This window comes from Delphinus delphis, chromosome 15 (assembly GCF_949987515.2).
Source record: "Delphinus delphis chromosome 15, mDelDel1.2, whole genome shotgun sequence".
Lineage (NCBI taxonomy): Eukaryota > Metazoa > Chordata > Mammalia > Artiodactyla > Delphinidae > Delphinus > Delphinus delphis.
Window position 1 is genome coordinate 80201227 of NC_082697.1, and position 19741 is coordinate 80220967.

Sequence of the window (19741 nt, forward strand, 5' to 3'; positions counted from 1 at the left end):
GGGCTTCCCTGGTGGCGCAGTGGTTGGGAGTCCGCCTGCCGATGCAGGGGACACGGGTTCGTGCCCCGGTCCGGGAGGATCCCACATGTGAGCCTGCGCGTCCGGAGCCTGTGCTCCGCAACGGGAGAGGCCACAGCAGTGAGAGGCCTGTGTACCGCAAAAAAAAAAAAAAAAAAAAATCCCGAGAGAATTTTTCAAATGGCACCGAATAAATGATTCTAACAGTCATACGGAAGCACAGTGTAGATGGTTTTGAAGAACCATGAGGATGGGCCTTCCTCTACTAGATGCCAAGACTTAGTAACAGCATGGAAATAATCATGGCAATAAGATAGTAATAATCATCCAGACAGTGTTGGGTTGGACAGACTGGGGGCCTAGGGGCGGGCGTGGTGCCTGGCAGAGGAGCAGAAGTTAACCCTCGGGAAAGGGGGACTCCACGGTAAATGGTTCCGCGTCGAGGGGCCCTCAACGGACAAAGATAAAATTATAGCCTCACCCAGTCGCCATCCACACAATACTTTACAGGCCTGATGTAAAAAGCTGTTGAAGGAAAACACCAGAGACTGTTTTTATGACATCAGCATAGGGAGAATTTCTGAAATAAGATTAAAAAACCCACACTTTACATCAAAAACTGGAAAAATAAAAGCCACCTGCATTAAAATTAAAATCTTCCATGTGACCGAGGACAACATAAACACAGTGAAAAGACAGGCCACGGCCTAGGAGGAGAGAGCAGCCATGTACACACGCAACAAAGGATCCAGATTCTGGGTATTAAAATTTCCTACAAGTCGGTAAGAAAACAGCCAACAGCCCGAAAGGAAAATGGGCAAAAGATACAAGCCGTTAAGACACAAAAGAGGAAACTGTATAGGCCAGTCGTTGTACAAAAGGATGTTCTCCCACGTTAGAAATAAGGAAATATAGCAAAACCCAATGAGGATGTGGCCAGAACAGGTACTGGGAGATGGGGGGGGCAGGACAGCATGTAGCCACTGAGGGCAGCTAACTGGCAACACCCACCTGGCCAAGCTGTGACCGGGGACCACACTTCTGGGGGGTTCACCTCGGTAAATGCCTGAACCCACTCCCCAGGACGGGTATAAGAATAAAGAAAGAGTGTCAACAACAACCAAAAATCCACGTGCCGTCTCAGGAGGGCAGTGGATACATCATCTGTGGCTCACGCACACAGCGGAATGAATTTTTAAAAGACCAGGTGGCAGAGGATATATACAGATATCGCAAGATACCATCTGCCTACCATGTGTGTAAATAGTAAAATAGATATATATATATAAAACAATATCTACTGTTTATGAGTGCATAAACATTGCTATGAATGCAAAAAGCATACAGGGATGAAACACCAGTTTCAGGATGGATTTATATCTAAGGAAGAAAGGAGGGCAAGGCAGGGAGGTGGAATTTTAGCTGCAAATGTAACAGTTTATTTCTGTTTGAAAAAGAGGCATCAGAAGCAAATGGACGAAACGTTAACATCTTTCCAGTCGTCATGAAGGGCACAGAAACCTGTGTTTTGTTTTTATACTTTTCGGTATGCTAGAAATACTTCATATAAAAAATAATAATAATAAACCCGGTCACACGGCTTTGCATATAAAAGAACTATGTCATGCAGGTAAGATCCTGTGTGAGGCCTGTGAGTGGGACCCAGGGGAGGCAAAGGCAGCCGTACCTTCTGGGTCTTTCTACCCAAGGGCCACTCCCTCGCACAAGAAGTTCTTGGAAGATGTGTGTGCCGGGGTCTGTTTGACTCCAAACGTTTGCAGGTTAAAATTTACCCAGTACCTTACAAATGCAAGAGCTTCTTGTGACACGACGTTGAAGGCGGAGTGGGAGGTGTTAGGAGCTGAGGTTGCCCCGCCTCCCCAAGGCTGGGGGGCGGGGGGGGTCCCCCAGGAAGACAACTGTCCTAACTGTCCAATCTCAGGATACCTGACGGCAGACGCTCTGGGTAACGGTGCGGAGACAGTGAACGGATGAATAAATACGGGGTGAAATTGGGGCCCCAACTGGACTTCGGAACTACAACAGTGACCTTTTAAATGTGAAGTAGGGAACCGCCAAGGGGGGCCCTGCAGCTGAAGTGGCCCAGGATGCAAGTTACCCATGTGAGAAGTAGTCCAGCCTCTGTGCCCTCCCAGGACTGTGCTGGGGAGTCTGGCTGCCAGGGAGGCAGTTGCTGGGGGGCTGTGGGGGGCTGCGTGGGGCAGGGAAGGCGGCTCCGGGGACCCATCCCACCCCAGGGGCCTCAGACCTGCCACCAGCAGGCCTGCATTCCCAACCTCCAGGCAGCTTCTCCGCTTCTGAGCTGTGACGCCCTAGTGGACCTCCTCCCTCCTCTAAGGGGCTCAGTTTTCCTCTCGTTGAAATGCAGAAAAATATTGTACCTGTTTCACAGGGATCCTGTGTGTTAAATCAGCCAATATGGTTAAAGTCTTTAGAACAGTGTTTGGTACACAGTAAGTGCTCAGTAAGTGTCAGCTGTTGTTATGAGCTCTTCCCGCTGTGTCCCTGCAGTGACCAGAGTCCTCAACACAGAGCTGCCCGGGTATACCCCAACCACATACAATGGGATCGCCATAACGTTCTGCTGTGTGCAGAATGAATTCTGGATAGAAAAACCCCAAGAGGTAAAGTAGGTGAGGCCTGTTGAGAAGAAAGGGCAGCCCGGAAGTCTTGAGCCCATGGAGGGTGAACAGGAGTGGGCCGGACGGGGAGGGAGTGGGCCCAGCTCAGCGCCCTCGGATCTCGGCCACGCTGCACGGCCATCAAACAACAAAGGGGACCTGGCCTGCTCAGCCTTCAAACCCAGTCAGTGGCAGGACCAGAATCAGGATCCAAGTGTCCTGGTTCCCGATACAACTGTCCTTTTAACTGTATCAACAATACCATAATGTCTTCCTGCTAAAATACTGGACCACAAAGAAAATTATCACCCTCTGCACGGTAGGCGCATAACGCTCCCTGTAGATTACTTTTTCTGCAACTTACATTTTCTGCAACTTACATTTTCAAGTTAAAACCAAGACCCGACAATAGTTAATAATCAGTGTTCAGGACTTCCCTGGCGATCCAGTGGTTGAGACTCCACGCTGCCACTGCCGTGGCCCCAGGTTCAATCCCTGGTCGGGGAACTGGGATCCCGCATGCCTTACGGCGTGGCAAAAAAAAAAACAAAAAAAACAAAAAACAAACCAGTGTTCAATGATTAGCCCCAACTATTCCCGCCCGTAGCCGCCTTGGGCAAAGAAAGAAAAACTTAAGACAACAGATCTCAGGGTCAGCAGGACCTGTCATCTGTCTCTTTCTTGACTGACAAAAATCTCAAAACAGAAGGGGAGATTTTCCTGTGCTTTGGGTTATAAAAACTCCCGTAAGGTAACCAGTGTTTTCAAGTAAACGTCAGATTTTAGCCTAACCGCTCTTCCCTGGGTATAATCCCGCAAAACGCACACCCAGCACATACAACACCCTTTAAGTGGGGATGTCACTTCAGAGCGATACTCAAAAAAAAAAAAAAAAAAAATATATATATATATATATATTCTTTTGGTTGTTTTTTTAACTAACAGAAGAGAAACCGCTTACAATTAACTGACTAAAAATCGACTTTTGGAAGCTAAAAGGGGGCAGTCTGACACAATGGTTATGGCCTCGTTCTTGGGAGTCTGTCTGCCTGGGAGGCGGCTGGCTTGCACTCTGTAAAGTGGCACTAAGGACACCCACCTCCTTGGGTGACCGTGATGCACTTAGCATAATGCTTGGCTCTTGGTAAGTACTCGATAAATATTAATAAATAACAGTTCACCACAATTTCAACCAAATTTTATGGCTTTCCCATTTAACCATCATACCTGACAAACTGCACACAACAAGGATGTTTACTGAGAAGAGCTGTGAGCTCCGGTCTATACCCGGGTTATTACTACATCCTATGTAGCATGACATTCTCTACCCAAAATGTACTTCGGTTGAGGTTATTGACCAGAAAGACAAGCTACGGGGCTGCTCCCAAAGAACAGCTTCCAAAGAGAGAGCTTAGGCAAATATTTCCACTCCATGAACAATAGCACCAATGCAAAGGGAGAGAAAATGACCATCTAGACACATATGGAAGGAGTGTATTTTAATTTAACTGAATCTATTCAAGTCTGCCCTAGAAACTAGGTCTATAGCTCATAGACCTATACATCTACTTAATGCTTTAAGAGTATTTTTGTGTGTGGGGACTTCCCTGGCGGTCCAGTGGTTAGGACCCCGTGTTTTCCACTGCAGGGGGCACAGGTTTGATCCCTGGTCGGAACTAAGATCCCACGTGCTGAGCGGCGAGGCCCCCCTGCCCCCCAAAAGAGTTTTGTTTTGTTTTTTTTTAATTTTAGTGCTCATTTATAGCTTTCAAATTCACTCGTGAACACAATTTCTCCTTTTAAAAGATTCGATTCCTATAACATACACTCAACAGGCCATTTATTGAGCTCCCGCTATTTGCCAAGGTTACTCTGGTCCGTCTACAGCGTTCTGTCTGACTCATAATTACCCTGCAAGAGTTGTCATCACTCCCATTTTCTGGATAAGAAAATGGAGGCTTGGAGGTTATACAACTCAGAGTGGTCTCGACTAAACTTCCATGCCACATGCATCTAATTACAGCCTTTTCCTTCTGACAGTTATTAAACTCTCAGAGAATCTGTCTGTTATACTTAAAATGGCCCTTTGAAAACTGCTAGACGCACAGAGGAAGCGGCACACGGGTTCAGGAAGGAAAGGGAACGGCAGCCCTGCGACATTTCAGTGAGTGAGTTGGGACAGGCCGCTCCCGGGAAGCAAGCGGGTCCTGAGGGCTCTGCAGATGCCACGCGTGGCCCCCAGGTCAGGGCTCCTGGAGCAGTTCTGCCTGCTTCCTGTGTAACCAACACAGACCAAGAGATTAACTCTTCATTGATTACCTTCGAGTTCACTTTTCTGGGCCAAAGGCAGTCAAACAAAACAAGGCCTCCCTCCAACTCAAATGTTTACCGACCGAACTTTCTGACATCCGAATGCAAAAGCTCCCGGTCTTAGGAAGCAGAGGGACCGAATCTGGTGTCTCAAAGTCACTAAGTGGTAAGAGCAAACACAGGCCATCAGGCGTTTAGCTGAAAGAAATTACAGGGACCCCGCAGCTAAGCAATCTGCCCAAATTCAGCAAGGGTAGCAGCAGGGAGCTGTGCAAAAGGTCATTTTCCATTTTTTGATTCAAGAAACTGTCCTAACTTCCTGAAGATCCTTCCACCCATCCATACTCACTGCCGTACTGTCCTGTTTTCATTCTTATCACCACCTGAAATTATCCTGTGTGTCACTTGTTTACGTGGTCACTGTCTGCCTACTCCCCACATGAGCCAGAACCTTCTCTCGGTGTCTTGCTGTATCTCAGAACCTCAGACGGCCCCTGGCCCAGGAGAGGGCTCAGAAGGAAGGAAGGAAGGGAGGGAGGAAAGAATGCAGGAAGAAAAGTGTTTATTGAGCACCTACTATATGTTCCTTACAATTGAATTCATTTCACCTGCCCAGCAGCTGGGATATTGTCAGTTCCATTTATACACATGGGGTCTGCGTCCCAGAATGCCTGGTGATCTTGGTCAAGGTAACTTAGCCCAAAGATCCTGGTCACCACTTACTGGCTTGTCCACTCCACTCCAGCCCAGGACTGGCCACTTACTTCCCAGGAATCTCACATGTTCCTCAACATGGTCTCTTGAAGTAAGTAGAATATACTTTTGCAGATGGAGGAACTGAGGTTAAGTTTCTGTTCCAATGCCACTGAGCCATGGAGCTAGACTCACTCCATGTGGCCGAGCCTGAGCTAAGCCCTCTTCTGCTCCAGAGGCCTCCTTGGTGCCCTGGGAGCACACTGCAGGGTCTCTCTGGAATGAGGGGGAATAACGTGGCCACCAGCCATTACCGACTGGGGGCTGAATGACATTTGTGTTGCATTCATTACTCTATCTATCACCCTCAAGGCAGGTTTTCTCTCCTAGGGACCCAGAAGAAACCAGAAAATAACCTCTTGGGTTGATAAACTGGCTTAAAGGGTTTAATTGGTAACAGTTAAAAGTTCACTTTTAATTTTTAAACTTTTTCTAGTTAAAGTCTTCTTATAACTTAACGGTGGGTGATTCTGGAATGATTAAACACCCAAGTTGATTATTTGGGCTTTATAATCTGGCCAAATATTGGAGCAGCCTTTTCCAAACCAAGCTGGCCACTGCCCAAATGAAATCCACAAGACCCTTCTATGTAGGGAATTTCTTCAGAGGATAAGAGAGAACAAGTGTGGGCTTCCCTGGTGGCACAGTGGTTGAGAGTCCGCCTGCCGATGCAGGGGACACGGGTTCGAGCCCTGGTCCGGGAAGATCCGACATGCCATGCAGCAACTAAGCCCGTGCACCGCGACTACTGAGCCTGCGCCCTAGAGCCCGCGAGCCACAACTACTGAAGCCCATGTGCCTAGAGCCCACGCTCCGGAACAAGAGAAGTCACTGCAATGAGAAGCCCACGCACTGCAACAAAGAGTAGCCCCTGCTCACAACTAGAGAAAGCCCGTGTGCAGCAATGAAGGCCCGACACAGCCAAAAAAAAAATAAAAATAAAGAAAGTGTACAGTTCAGTGGTGTTTGGCATATACACAAAGTTGTGCAACCATCACTACTATCTAATTCCAGAGCGTTTCCATCATCCCCCCAAAAACCCCACAAGCATTAGCAGTCTCTCCCCATCCCCCGGCCACTCCTAACCTACTTCTACGGATTTGCCTATTACGGACATTTCATAGAAACGCAATCACGTGGCATTTTGTGTCTAGCTTCTTTTACTGAGCAAAGTGACTCAAAGTTCATCTGTATTATCACATGCTGTCCCTTTTTATAGCTGAATAATATTCCATCGTATGGCTATGTCACATTTTGTTGATTGATTCATCTCTTGATGGACGCCTGGGTTGTTTCTACTTTTTGACTATCTTGAATAGCACTGCTATAAACACTCACATGCAAGTCTTTGCGTGGACATGTTTTCAATTCTTTTGGATACATACCTAGGAGTGGAAGTGCTGGGTCATAGGGTAATTCTGTGTTTAACATTTTGAGGAACTGCCAGAGAAAGGCAGTTCTTGAAATTTTTTTAAAATTCTGTACAGAAAATAAAATTAAAGTGTTAAGTAAAATTTTATCTGCCTGTTTGAGAAATCAATCTTGTAGAGCAGTACAGTTAACATTTTTTAAAATTGGAGTATAGTTGCTTTACAATGTCGCGTCAGTTTCTGCTGTACAACGAAGTGAATCAGCTATACCTATACATATATCCCCTCCCTCTTGGACCTCCCTCCCATCCCGCCCCACATCCCACCCCTCGGTCATCACAGAGCACTGAGCTGAGCTCCCTGTGCTATACAGCAGGTTCCCACTAGCTATCTACTTTACACATGGTAGTGCGTTTATGTCAATCCTAATCTCCCAGTGCATCCCACCCTCTCCTTCCCCCACTGTGTCTACATGGCCGTTCTCTACGTCTGTGTCTCTATTCCTGCCCTGCAAATACGTTCATCTGAACCATTTTTCTAGACTCCACACACATGCGTTAGTATATATTTTAAAGATTCTGTTTTGTAAAGAAAAGATTCCTAATCTAATGCTGTAAATATGGTCACCCAGCGTCCATAGTGCTCAAGGTGCACAGTTCAGTACACATGATGGGTGGAGCCACAGCTCCGGCCTACAGGCCTTTCCCCTTCCGAAGTGGGAGGAAGTCATTGTACCAGAGCTGCAGACTCAGCAGAGGGGCTGCGTCTAGATTCCTGGGTCCCCGATGTGAGTGGTCTGCGGGGCCCTGGGGGTGTCCGTGTTCCTGGATGGTGTCCGCCTGCATCCCCCGGTCTTCAAGCTTACAGGCCTCCTCCCCACCACTACCGTTCCTGAAAGGCCCGTGTCCCTAGAGGCACGTCGGGTCTGCCCTTCTCTTTAAAAGTCACAATTTGTTAGGGCTTCCCTGGTGGTCCGACAGTTAAGACTCCGCACTCCCAACGCAGGGGTCCTGGGTTTGATCCCTGGTCTGGGAACTAAGATCCTACATACCGCAATTAAGCCCGCGCACCACAACGAAGACCCTGCACAGCCTAAATAAATACATAAGACTTAAAAAGCAAGAAACCATGACTGTATTCCAATAAAACTTAAAAAAAAAAAAAGTCCTAGTTATGGTTTAAAAAAAAGTCACAATTTGTTGACAGTATAGAAGAACAGGAAGGAGACAATGAATGTCACCTGTACCCCTCCCCTACTCCCTACAGAAATAATATAAGGTTAGCATTTTGGTGATTAACCCTCCAGGCTTTGGGCTCTGTATGATTATGTGTATTTAATAAAGTGGGATTAAACTAGTAAAAAAGGTCACAATTTGTCAAATCAGTGCAGTGGGTCGTCAATGAACGTATTCCCGTGTCCAGTGAGGCACCAGGAAAACTAAGCTCGCACTTCTAGTCTCCCATGTGCCTGAAGCCACACAGGCCTCCACAGTCTGTCCATTTCTTGAAAACAAGAGAAGAGCGAAGAATTCAGTCACTGCTCAACACGCAAGCATGTCCAGTTGTAGCGAAGAACGTCTGAACACTGTTTGATAGTTTAAAAAGCTTGGGGAGTCATTCGTGAGCTCGTTCAATCCTCATGCCAATTCCACGATGCAGCTGTAAGGACCATCCTCACCTTGGCCACCTGACCGGCCTGGGACCCCTACAGGGCCATGTGGGGCAAAGACACCCACCCCCACCCCAGGTTTCTCACCAATCCCCAGCCACGCCGTCTGGAGGCAGCCTGTGCAGGACGTGTCCATCTGAGTTGCAACTTTATTTTTAAGTGACGCTCTTTTTCCAGGCTGAGTCACTCCCTGCAGTGTCTATATAAAGGCTGTAGAGGCAGTGACTAAATGCATTTGGGCCCGGGCCACAACTATATTACTGCCCCCTCCTTCCCTCCCCCAGCCTGCTGACTCCTTTCTCACAGGGAGCGCAAAAGGAGCCACAAGGTTTGCAGCGTCTTTCCGTCCTTCTGTCCCCCTCACCTCCGCAGAAGGGGAGCAGCTGGCTCACGCGTGCTGGAGACGGGCTGGGGGCACGTGACTTTTTATCTCACTCAGAAGGAGTCCATCCTGATCAATAAGAAAGTGACTGGGGACTTAAAGAAGGCGCCCTCGCTCTGCCCCCACCTGCCAGAGTTGGGGAGAAATCCACAAATCCAGTTCATTTCAGCCGTGGTGCAAGATTGCTTCCCGAGTTGTATGTCAAGACGACTCCTGACTATTCTATAACGGTTTCCTAAGAATGTAAAAATCAGAAAAACACTCCAGCCAGAGACAGAGAGGGCAAATTAAGATTCTGGCGCTCAGGAAATGAACGCCCGCGAACAGGCGGTTATGTCAGCAGGAAAGAGAACGTTCCCTTCACGGAGCCAGGCCTGCTGACCCGGGAGGCGGGGCTGTGAGGCTGTGGGTGGTGCCAGGCCCAGGGCCACCTTCCCCATCAGGGATCGAGGGTGGTCAGGGAGCCGAGCCCTGGTCAGGGCGGGCACTGAGCTCTGTCTGTCACGACGGGAGCGAGAGATGGTGACGGAAGAAAGAGGCCACGTGCGTTTGCGCAGGAGAAATGTGGGAAACAGACCCAGGATGTGAGCCTGGTGGACCAGGTGTCACGAGGATTAACACTCAAGAGAGCAAGAAATGTTGAGGCAAAAATACATCAGGGGAAAAAAATGACCAAGGAGAGCTCCCGAATTGCAGCTGCGTTTTAAACCTCACAGAAGAGATGTGACCCCTTTCATAAGAAGCATAGATTAACCCAGCGAAGGCTGACAGTCAGGTGCCTAAGACACATTCTGCGTTAGGAGCTGGACACTCTGCCGGGACAAAAATGAGGCCCAGAGATGGTTCTATGATAAAACTGCAGCATCTCCAGGCGGAGGTTTTCCTTTCCTCCTCCCCATAAAGGATGGTCCTTCTGTTGTTGAAAAGAAAGGCAACAAAACAAAAACCATCCCTTGTGCTCCGTCTGGAAGCAAGTCTAATCTAACACTGAAGACCCTTCTTCTGATGGTTGAGCATCATATTCAAATAGCTGGAGCCGCTGAGCTGGGACAGCACCCCCTGCACACCTCCCGTGACCTGACTCTGTGGGCCTGCACCACTCCAGATGCTCAGCGCATCGAGGAGGCAGCTAAAAGCACCAACTCAGGAGCCAGGCTGCCTGGTTTCAAGTCCCAGCCTGGCGAGCAGCAGCTGTGAGATGGTGGTCAAGACAAACGTTTGTCCCAGGAGCAAACTTAAAAGTTAATCAAACAGAAAGCCAAGAAAAAAAGCAATTCCTAGGTAGAATCATGAAACCCTAGCGTTGCAGTTCCTGTCTCCATCCCCACCCGCCATGGGAAGTAACTCAGTTTCCAGGAGTAAGGAGCCGCGTGTGCCCTAGGAGGGTTCTGGGCAGGGCCCTCCACATCCCTGGTCCTCTAATCTGCCATTAGGTTTATCAACACTGAGGCATCAAAGGTAATCCCGCCCACACCCTGGCCCTCTGATCAAAGCAACAGAAAAGCAAAAGGCACAGGGTTTGGGCCTGCACTGAACCCACAGCTCTGGCTTCAAGAGCTTCAAGAAAGCTGCCGCCAGCCTAGCCATGCTCTTCACCAGCCTCGGGCAGGGAGGATGTGCCAGCCAGCGTGGAGGCACCTGCCCCTGCCGCCAGCCTGCAGGGCCCCGCATCAGCGGGGGTGGCCCAGCTCCTCTACCACCTCCCGGTCCCCAAAATCCAGCCCGGGGGCCGAAGCGCAGTGGCCTCTGCCCAGAGGTCAAGGCCTCAGCATTCATCTGTCACGCAGCCCCTTTCCCCCATCTTTCATCCCCCCACCCCCCAGTCTGGGCACAACTAGGAGGAAGGTGAAGGGAGAGACACATACAGAGCTCCCAGGGTGGTGCGCTGAGACCACTGAGACCACCAAAGCGTGCCCTGCAGCTGTGCATTAAGCCAGGGGCTGCTGGATGAGTTTCAGAGGGTCCAGAAGAAACTAAACTATGTGCAAACGTGTGCATTTCTCAGGGGGCAGGTCCTTCCCCGATGCTTCAAAGGTTGAGAACCAAGGCTCAAAAAGCAGCCCTGCTCACCTACAGCAAGAATCACTGTGACACACGCGGCTTGGAATTTACCAGCACTGACCTAAGAGTGCTTCTGGGGGAAAGTCTGCGTTCAGAAGATTCCAGAGACACTGTCCTATACTTAACATGCCTTATCAGGATGGTGTACTTGCTTGGTAAGAATATAAGGAACTTTTTAAGAACGGGGATAGGATTTTATCCCCAGGGCCAAACCATCTGGCACGTGGAAGGTGCTCAAAAATACTTGTAAAATGCTTACCTGTTGTTACACACCAACTTCTGGAACACTTTGGGTGAGAACAACCTATATTTGTTGTGGGTTGTTTTTTTTTTTTAAGTTCCTTGAACTGGCTTTGAGGAGCAGAAGACAACTGTATCTCATGTGTTTCGTAGTATGTTTTCCAAGTTAATGCTCGGTAACAAACACGTACTAGACTCTCGGTGCTGGGCCTGTGGAGCTCTCCACCCCCACACACACACTACTTACTACACACACATTACATACTACACACACTACATACCACACACACACACACACACACACACTACACACATAGCAACCCTGTGAGCTGGGCCCTGCCAATTACACTTTTTACAGATGATGAAACTGAGACTTTGGGAGGTTAAGTCACTTGCCCAATGACACCAGCCAGTGAGTCACCTGCAGCAATAAATACAAAGAGTGAAACAACCTAGAACCCCCCCCCACCCCGCCCCGTCTTTTACGTTCAATTATCATAAACTCAACAGGGAATGCATGTTTAGTCACAGAATTCAAATTTAAAACGTCTTCCTTCGAAAGGGACTCTTTTCTGAGTCAAAGAAAGGCGTGAAACTTCATATGCAGAGTAACTGCATCTCCTTCAGATTAACTACAATCTTGAGTTGAAAAGGACAGAAGCAAGACTATCAATTGACTAGGAATGTGTTCATTAATGACACAAAACTGAAGCTGAAAGAACTGCATTCTAAGCAAAAAGTCCTCAAGGCTCCGGCCTCCGCGGTGCCTCGTGTGCTCCTGGCTGGTGGGGTGGGCACTGACCCACCCCTGGACCCGGGCTTTCCCAGCTGCCCTTGGGCAGCACCAGTCCAGGAAAACACAAACTCCCTGTCGGCAGACGGCTTCACTCACCTCTGACTGCCCCCTGAAGCCTGAACCTGCCTAACAGACTTACTCGACACTCAACAGACTCCTTTCCCAGAACAAAGAGGGACATCAGGGTTTTCATCCAGAATCAACGCACTTGGTGTGACGCCAGCAAGACCAGTGGCACTGGCTCTGCCCTGCCAGCCCGGTCCTCACTCGGCTGACTGTGTGAGGCGTGAGGATGCTGGTCTGTGTCCACACCCAGAGATGCCCCCCGCCATCAACAAGCCAACTTTTTTTTTTTTACCCCTGAGAACAAAGTTCTAAGCAACCTTCATCTTCACACGTCCAATTTCCAGAAGTGTTCCCTCGACAGTAAGTGTTAATCTGTCCTCAGTTGTTTAATAATCAGAAGAAATGACTGATGTCACAGACGGGTCAGGCTCCTCTGGACTGAAGCTCCAAACAAGGTGATGACCCGATACCTGACCTGGGTCCCGGGCCCCACACTCATCGGAGCCCCCAGACACCCCCATACCACAGGACCCCTAAGTCCCGCCATCATGTACCCCGGAGGACCTCGCTGAAGCTACCCACCCCCACCTCCACTGCAGCCTTAAGAGGTCTCAAATCTGCAGAAGGCGCCGGATGGCTGGCAGCACAGGTGAGCCTGTCTTCTCTACAGGGTCTTGCCTCAAGTTCCCATGGGAACCCCACACCAAATTCAAGGATGGGTCCGGGATTGGGAAACGCAGGGGAGCCGTCAGGGCAACAGCCGGTGAGCGGCTTCCCCCTTCCACGCGTCTTGGAAATGTGTGCCGCAGCGAGGCCTCCTGACTGTGACAGGAGGAGCCCGAGAGGGCACCAGCCCCGACCAGCTGGCAGAGCCAGGGACAAACAGGATGGCAACGTCCATCCCTTCCAGGCGGGGTTCTGCGTCCCCTTCTCCGTGGAAGACGGTGTCTAAAAACGTGCCCTGGCAAAACCTGCAGAGATATTTCCCAACCCACATCCTACAGCCCCGCCCCCCAAAAACAAAAAAAATCAAGAACACCATATCCTATAGCACCCCCCCCAAAAAAAATCCAAAAAAATCAAGAACAAACAAGCAAAACGTGCCCCGGAAAGCAATGCCCCAAATGGCTCTTCCCCACCAGGCTGCTCCTCCCCAAGCCTCTTCCACTTACTGGGATTAGGAGATAAAATGCAAAGTTTGAGGCTAGGTTTCATCAAGTAACTGGCTTGGGATTCAACAGAGGCCATGGATGGGGGCCGGCGGCCAGTTCCTGCCGACGAGCCCTGTTTAGATGTCAATGGAGGGACGGGCCCGGTCGCTGAGCCCGAGGGGGCTGGAGGGGACACGCCCTTCCCCGGCACCACCTTTAGCTGACAGGACCTTGGGACCCAAGAGGAACACCCAGGCATCCAGTTCTCTTCAGCGCACTTCCTCACAGGACGAATTGTATTCACCTGCTGTTGCCTGACGCCTCAGAAGCGTGACCCCGCCTCCTTCTTAGATTTTTCTACGGCCACCCCTGGACATATGGTCACCAAGGGAAGGACAGTGAGAACACGGGACAGCGGTGACAGCTAGTTGCTAGATCAGCGCTGAAGGTGGCTCGAGAGACACACCTGACCCGGGCTGGTCTAGTGAAACAAAGTCAAAGACAAGAGCGCGAGAAACCCCGCGGCGAGACCCTCCGGGAAGGTCTGCTCTGAGCAGCCCAAGAGGAGGAAGGTGGCCTGTCGCTCGACTGCCTTCTCTGATCCTGCCTTTGCTCATGACATGACGAGGTGGAACGTGGAGACCAGCAGTCCACCCCCAACCCCAGCGGCACGGAGGACAGCAACCCCCAAGCCTGAATCACTCTGACCCGCGTGTCTGGTCCTGATACAACACGGAAGATCCACGTTTCAGGGCAGGGTGGGGTGGAGGGGGTAAGCAATGAACCTAAAACTCAGGTGGGTCTGCCCCTACAGCCTTATTTCTTTCCACTGGACTACCACGATTTTTTCTCCTAAAATACTTTTTCTGAAAATAGCGGGTTAATTACTTGTTTCCCCAAATGATTCACAGTAACACTCCCTTAAACAGCAAGCTCCTCTGGAGCACTTAAAATGGGTCCACTTTTAAGCAAATTCAATTCACACATCATTTTCCAGGACTATTATAAAAGTTAGAAGCATCCCTCCCAGAAAGCAGCTTTTCTTCCAGGCCTGTTCCTTTGTTCTCCATGGAAGAATCTGGAGGCCTGGCAGCCAGGGCTGAAGCTCTGAACACCCGCCACGTGCTCACACCTGAGTGGAGGGTGCAGGAGGCTGGGTACGAGCCCTTGGCACAAGCACCACTGTGGGTCCAACTGGCAGAAGCTCACGGAAAGCAATCCTCACGTCTGCTCAACTGTCTGTAAAACTCTCCTGTCTTTTTATTTCTTCTGAAGCCTTTGATAAGGACTCAGGGAACAAGGGACCAAGAAAATAGGGCAGGAAAAGGCTGCCCCAGCCACTCTAAACACTGTCCTCTGAACACATACTTCCAAAAAAGAAAAATCAGGAGCTCACGAAGTGCACATTTCCAGTGCCCTTTAAAGCATATTTCAGGAAACACAGAGGCAAGGAAAAGGCCAGACCAGACGAAACGTCTGTTTCGCAAGAAGCGTCGGCACACTGCATCCTTGGATGCGTGCAGCCTGCAGGTGCCCCTCTGAGGCCCTGCCACCCGGCTCTGTCCCTGTACTCACGCTCCCTAAGGACCCGGGGTGAGGTCCTGCCTACAGACATGAGCACACGGCATGGTGGGGCTGGGGTCCCGCCCCTGGCTCCCCAGCTGGTTCAGCGTCTGCATCTAGAATTCACTCGGGCTTTAATCTGGTCCCCAGCCCGCACAGGGGCTCGCTGTTGGGGCCAAGGGCAGCCGAAAGGAAGGAGCAGACGGCCCGTCTGCTAGGAATGAAGTGCTCACGACACAGCCTCCGAACGCGCGCTGGGACGGGAAGACGCCCCCTCTCCCGAGAGCCGGGGAGGGAGACGCCGCTGCTCACCTCTGGGGTGTTCTTCTTGAACTCTCGGCTCTGCTCGATGAGCCGCTTTCTCGACTGCTCGCTTTCATCCTGCCGGTTCGCCAATACTGTTGCGGTGGCATCGAGTTCCCTCTGCGGAGAGAAACAAGAAGGGAAGGCGAGATTGTAATTGCACTTTGTACGGGAGGAGAGCACATTTGCACCCGACCAGGGCACCGGGTGGCGGGGCGGTGGGGGAGCCCGTGGCTCCAGGGATCACCACCTCGTGGCCCAGGAGGGGCTGGGGGCCAGCGGAAAGGGACCGGGGCACCACCAGGAGGCTCCCATCCGCCCCCGTGCACTGACTGGCTTGAAAAAACCAAACCCGCTCGGCTTGACATGCTGGGTATCGACAGGCGCACCACAAGTGACTGCTCCCATGACAGGACACGCAGATGCATTTTTCTTGGCTAAAACCAGAGTCAGCCCAGTGCCCAAACACCACCCCTCCCCAGAGTCACTCGCTTCTGCTCTTCACGAGCGTCTTTCCTGCCACGTCTCTGGGCCCCAGTCCTGCTGCTTGACTCCGGGCCGCTCCCCGGGGCATCCTGTCTGACTCTCTGGGCCTGGCATCTTCTGTAGTCACATCTGATTTGCTTTTGTTCAACAGATACTTATTGTGGGCTTACTAGAGGCCAGACATCATGCTCAGGACCTGTCAGTTGTTTTCAAAAGGGACCTTAAGAGGCAAGTCCCAAGAATAAGGATCTCCAGCGCCGGGTCAACTTGGGAAGCGAGGCACCTGGGAACAGTGTTATCTCCCAACCCCTAGACTTGCCCCTGAGCCTCTGAGAACCAACAGGAGCGGGTGGGCCCCTGTCGCACACAACAAACCGGCACGCGGAGCGTCAGAGAACCTGGGTCCTAGCGTTGGAAGCTCTGGGAGGAGAAGCCAAGAGGCTCCGTTTGAAACAAGCCTGCGGCAGATGGGCCCAGGAGGGTGGTGTCCTGGGCGGACAGCAGGAGTGCAAGGACACATTCCCGAAGCCACCGAGAGTCGCATTCTCGTGCTGGGTGGCTTTGGCTACTGAAGACACACACGGGCACATTCTGCTTAGGATGCGAGCGGCGGCTCCAAGTGGCTTCTCAGTGGTACAGCCCGTCGCCCCGAGGCCCAGCAGAGCTAAGGGAGGCGAGGAAACTCCAAGCTGAAGATCCATGCACAGACATCCAGGAAGCCAAGAGGCCTTCTACGCCCACCCTCCACCCACCCGGCTTCCTTTTTGGCGGAAGTAACCAAAGGCGTCTGCGAACCCTGCTGCTGAGCACTTCGTTCGTTCCGCTACAGGGTGGGCCGCTGCCAGACGGGGCGGCGGAGTGCTGGAACAAACATCTAGGGTGCTGTCAACTTGGAAATGGCAGAGAGTTTTTAAAGGGGTGGGGGGTTGGGGGGAGGAACAAGGGGGTGGGGGAGATGCCACCACACCGCACTCTCTCCCTCCCTCCGCGCTTCTGGCATTGCGGCAATTCTTGGGCAAGCAAGTCCAAAAGAATAACGTGGGCTCGGATTCAAGAACAGATGTCAAAGCTACTGCAGAAAAGAGGGAAACACTGCACATTTTGATAGACCACATTTGAAACACATCCCAGTCAAGTGAAGGCAGGGGGGGAAAAAAAGAGCAACTGAAACCAATGTGGCAGCGTGGGGATGGAGACAGAGGAGAGAGCAATCGCAGATAAGCAGAAGGCTTCTCAAAAATATAAACAATCTGGTAAGGAGGAGGACTTAGACATCTATATTTAAGCAGCAGCAGCAGAAGTTATAAAAGGAGATTTCAAGAAAGGGGGTAAAAAGCCAATATTGAAATACGACAAAAAAAGTAAAGTTGATGTTTGGTTCCAATCACACACAGATGCAGAAAACTTAGAGAAAAACAAAGAGCTTTCAGTGAAGACCCTACTGCCTGGGGCGGGGTGGGGGTGGGGGGGCGGCGGGGGAGGGGTCCCTTAATCAGAGGGTGTCTGGTGACTTCTGCCGACAGGTGCTGGATGCTGGAGGCACACGGCCGACTGCAGGGTCCCAGACCTAGTGGGAAGAACTCGGGGACCGTGGGGGTAGCACTGCAGGAGATGTCGAAGAGCACACGGTCTGTGGGCCTCCCTGGGCCCCTCGGTCCCCCCACCTCTCACTCTGAGGTCTGTCCCAGCCCGGCATCAAGGGGTTCCGTGGGCAGATCCATCAGAAAGCCTGACTGCGGACGGCTGAACCTGGCACAGGTCGCTTGATGGAAGGGAAACTGACCCACCCCTATCGCGGGGTAGCAGGGCCAGGGCGCCCGAGGTGACCTGCTAATGGCAGGCAGGGACCCAGGTGGTGGGGGGCCGCGGGGGGCATGCCACACCCCCTTCGCCATGTGTGCAGACATACGCAGGCCCGAGTGAGAAACCAACAGGGCTCTCGGAAGTGCACCGGGTGCCGCCACCCACCGAGCATGAGCCTCTGCCACGCTGGGTCTGGCTGCTCAGGTTCAAGGCTCACAGTCTCAGTCCTGGAGGACATCAAGGCTTTCTAAGGCTCTGGGGACAACACAAAGGCAGGAGATGGCTATGAAACATAAGCCAAATACTGTTTTATTATCTACCCAGCCAGTCTATCCTCCAAATGTCACATATAATGATCCGTTAACAAGGGAACTGAACGTTTCGGGGGAGTGGCAGTGGGGGTCTAAAATACAGAATCTCAGCCCCTGAGTCACTGGTCACATGTAACAAGGAGCACAGAGAGGCCCCACATCTGAAAGGCATTAAAAATTCACAAAGGGGATGTCCCTGGTGGTGCAGTGGTTAAGAATCTGCCCGCCACGGGTTCGAGCCCTGGTCCGGGAAGATCCCACATGCCGCGGAGCAACTAAGCCCATGCGCCACAACTACTGAGCCTGTGCTCTAGAGCCCTCGAGCAACAACTACTGAGCCCACGCACCTGGAGCCCGTGCTCTGCAACAAGAGTAGCCCCCGCTCCGCACCGCAACGAAGAGTAGCCCCCGCTCACCACAACTAGAGAAAGCCCACGCGCAGCAACGAAGACCCAACGCAGCCTAAATAAACAAATAAATAAATGAAATGTATTTAAAAACAAAGAACAAAAAAAACCCAAACAAACAAGAAAAAGCGTAGAACCAACCTCAATGTCCAGCAATAGCACATAGTGTATCGGCATATCCGCTCAAGAATTATTTTGCAAAAATGCAATCCTACATACACACAATATGAGATGGGATGATATTCAAGATGTATTTAAGCAAAAACAAGCAAAGTGCAAACCAACGCTACATTGTTTAAAAGAGTATCTATACACATGTTTGCATATGCTCTGCTTGTCTCTAGAAAGGTGGAGAAACTTGAAACTGTGCTTGGCTCTGAGGAGGCCCGGGGGGGAGGGGACTTGCTCTCCAGGTATCTTTTGGCTATTCTGCTATGTATATGAATTACCTGATTGGAAAAGTCGCAATATATATTAATTTTATACATATTTAAAAACTGCTAATGTGAACGAAACGCACACGCGTATAGTTACACAAACATATTTCACATGCTGTGTCCCCATATATGCGTGTGCGTGGTCTCCGTGTCCACCTGCCCAGGGACAGAGGCCTGGGATAGATGACCCCTGACTCACTCTGGTGATTCAAAAAGTGAGGCAAGTGCGTCCTTTGTCAAAACAACAGCTGTTTCTTGCACAACGTGCTGCACGCTGGCCAGTCTCAGGGCTTACAGACGAGTAGGAGGTGGCCTACTGGTCGAAAACACCACTCAAGTCAAGCCCCAACCTTCCCACTCTCTGAACTGTTCACAACTGTCCTCCTGCCGGAAACACCTGGCGACCAGGTCCCAGGTGACCCATGGGCTCTGAACAGGGGGCATTTCCAACTAGGCCGAAAGAGCTAGAAATGGTAATGACAAAGCATCTTGCAAGGACGGCACCTGGCTGCAGAAACTCTGGGGTTTTCTTTCAAAGTCGTCATGGGATGACTGATGTCAGGAGGTGACAAGGTCCAGGGAAAGACCTCTGGCTTTGGACACCTCACCCCATGAAACTGGGGAGCTGCCCCCAAGAGCTGTGGACGCTGCAATCCTGTTTTCCTCACTGGCTTTGATTTCTGCGATGCTTCCTCTCCATTTCTGACAGATCCTCAGAGGGCAGAGCTCCCAACACTGGAAGCTTCTCTCTGCCTGAACCCCAGCCTCTCAGCCGAGTATTAAAGGCTCACTAAACACACACACAAGTAAAAAGCGACCATGCAGCTGCCCATTTAAAAGGAACTTTGGGGGAAGCATCTCCCAAAGAAAACAACATGTCTCTTAATAAAGTCAACGATCAGTTTGGAACCCCTCGCCTTTAAAGTGAGTGAGTGAGTGAGTGAGTGAGTGAGTGAGTGAGTGAGTGTGTGTG

The 19741-nt window shown here is 50.9% G+C and overlaps 1 protein-coding gene across 7 annotated transcripts in view; it reads right to left on the reverse strand.

Moving 5' to 3' along the window:
* CUX1 (cut like homeobox 1) overlaps window positions 1-19741 on the reverse strand; it is a 371395-nt gene that overhangs the window by 276392 nt on the left and 75262 nt on the right. For all 7 annotated transcript variants that reach the window (XM_060032299.1, XM_060032300.1, XM_060032298.1 and 4 more), the window contains exon 2: window positions 15334-15444. In XM_060032299.1, coding sequence (XP_059888282.1) covers window positions 15334-15444 — 111 coding nt within the window. The remainder of the gene's footprint in view (window positions 1-15333; window positions 15445-19741) is intronic.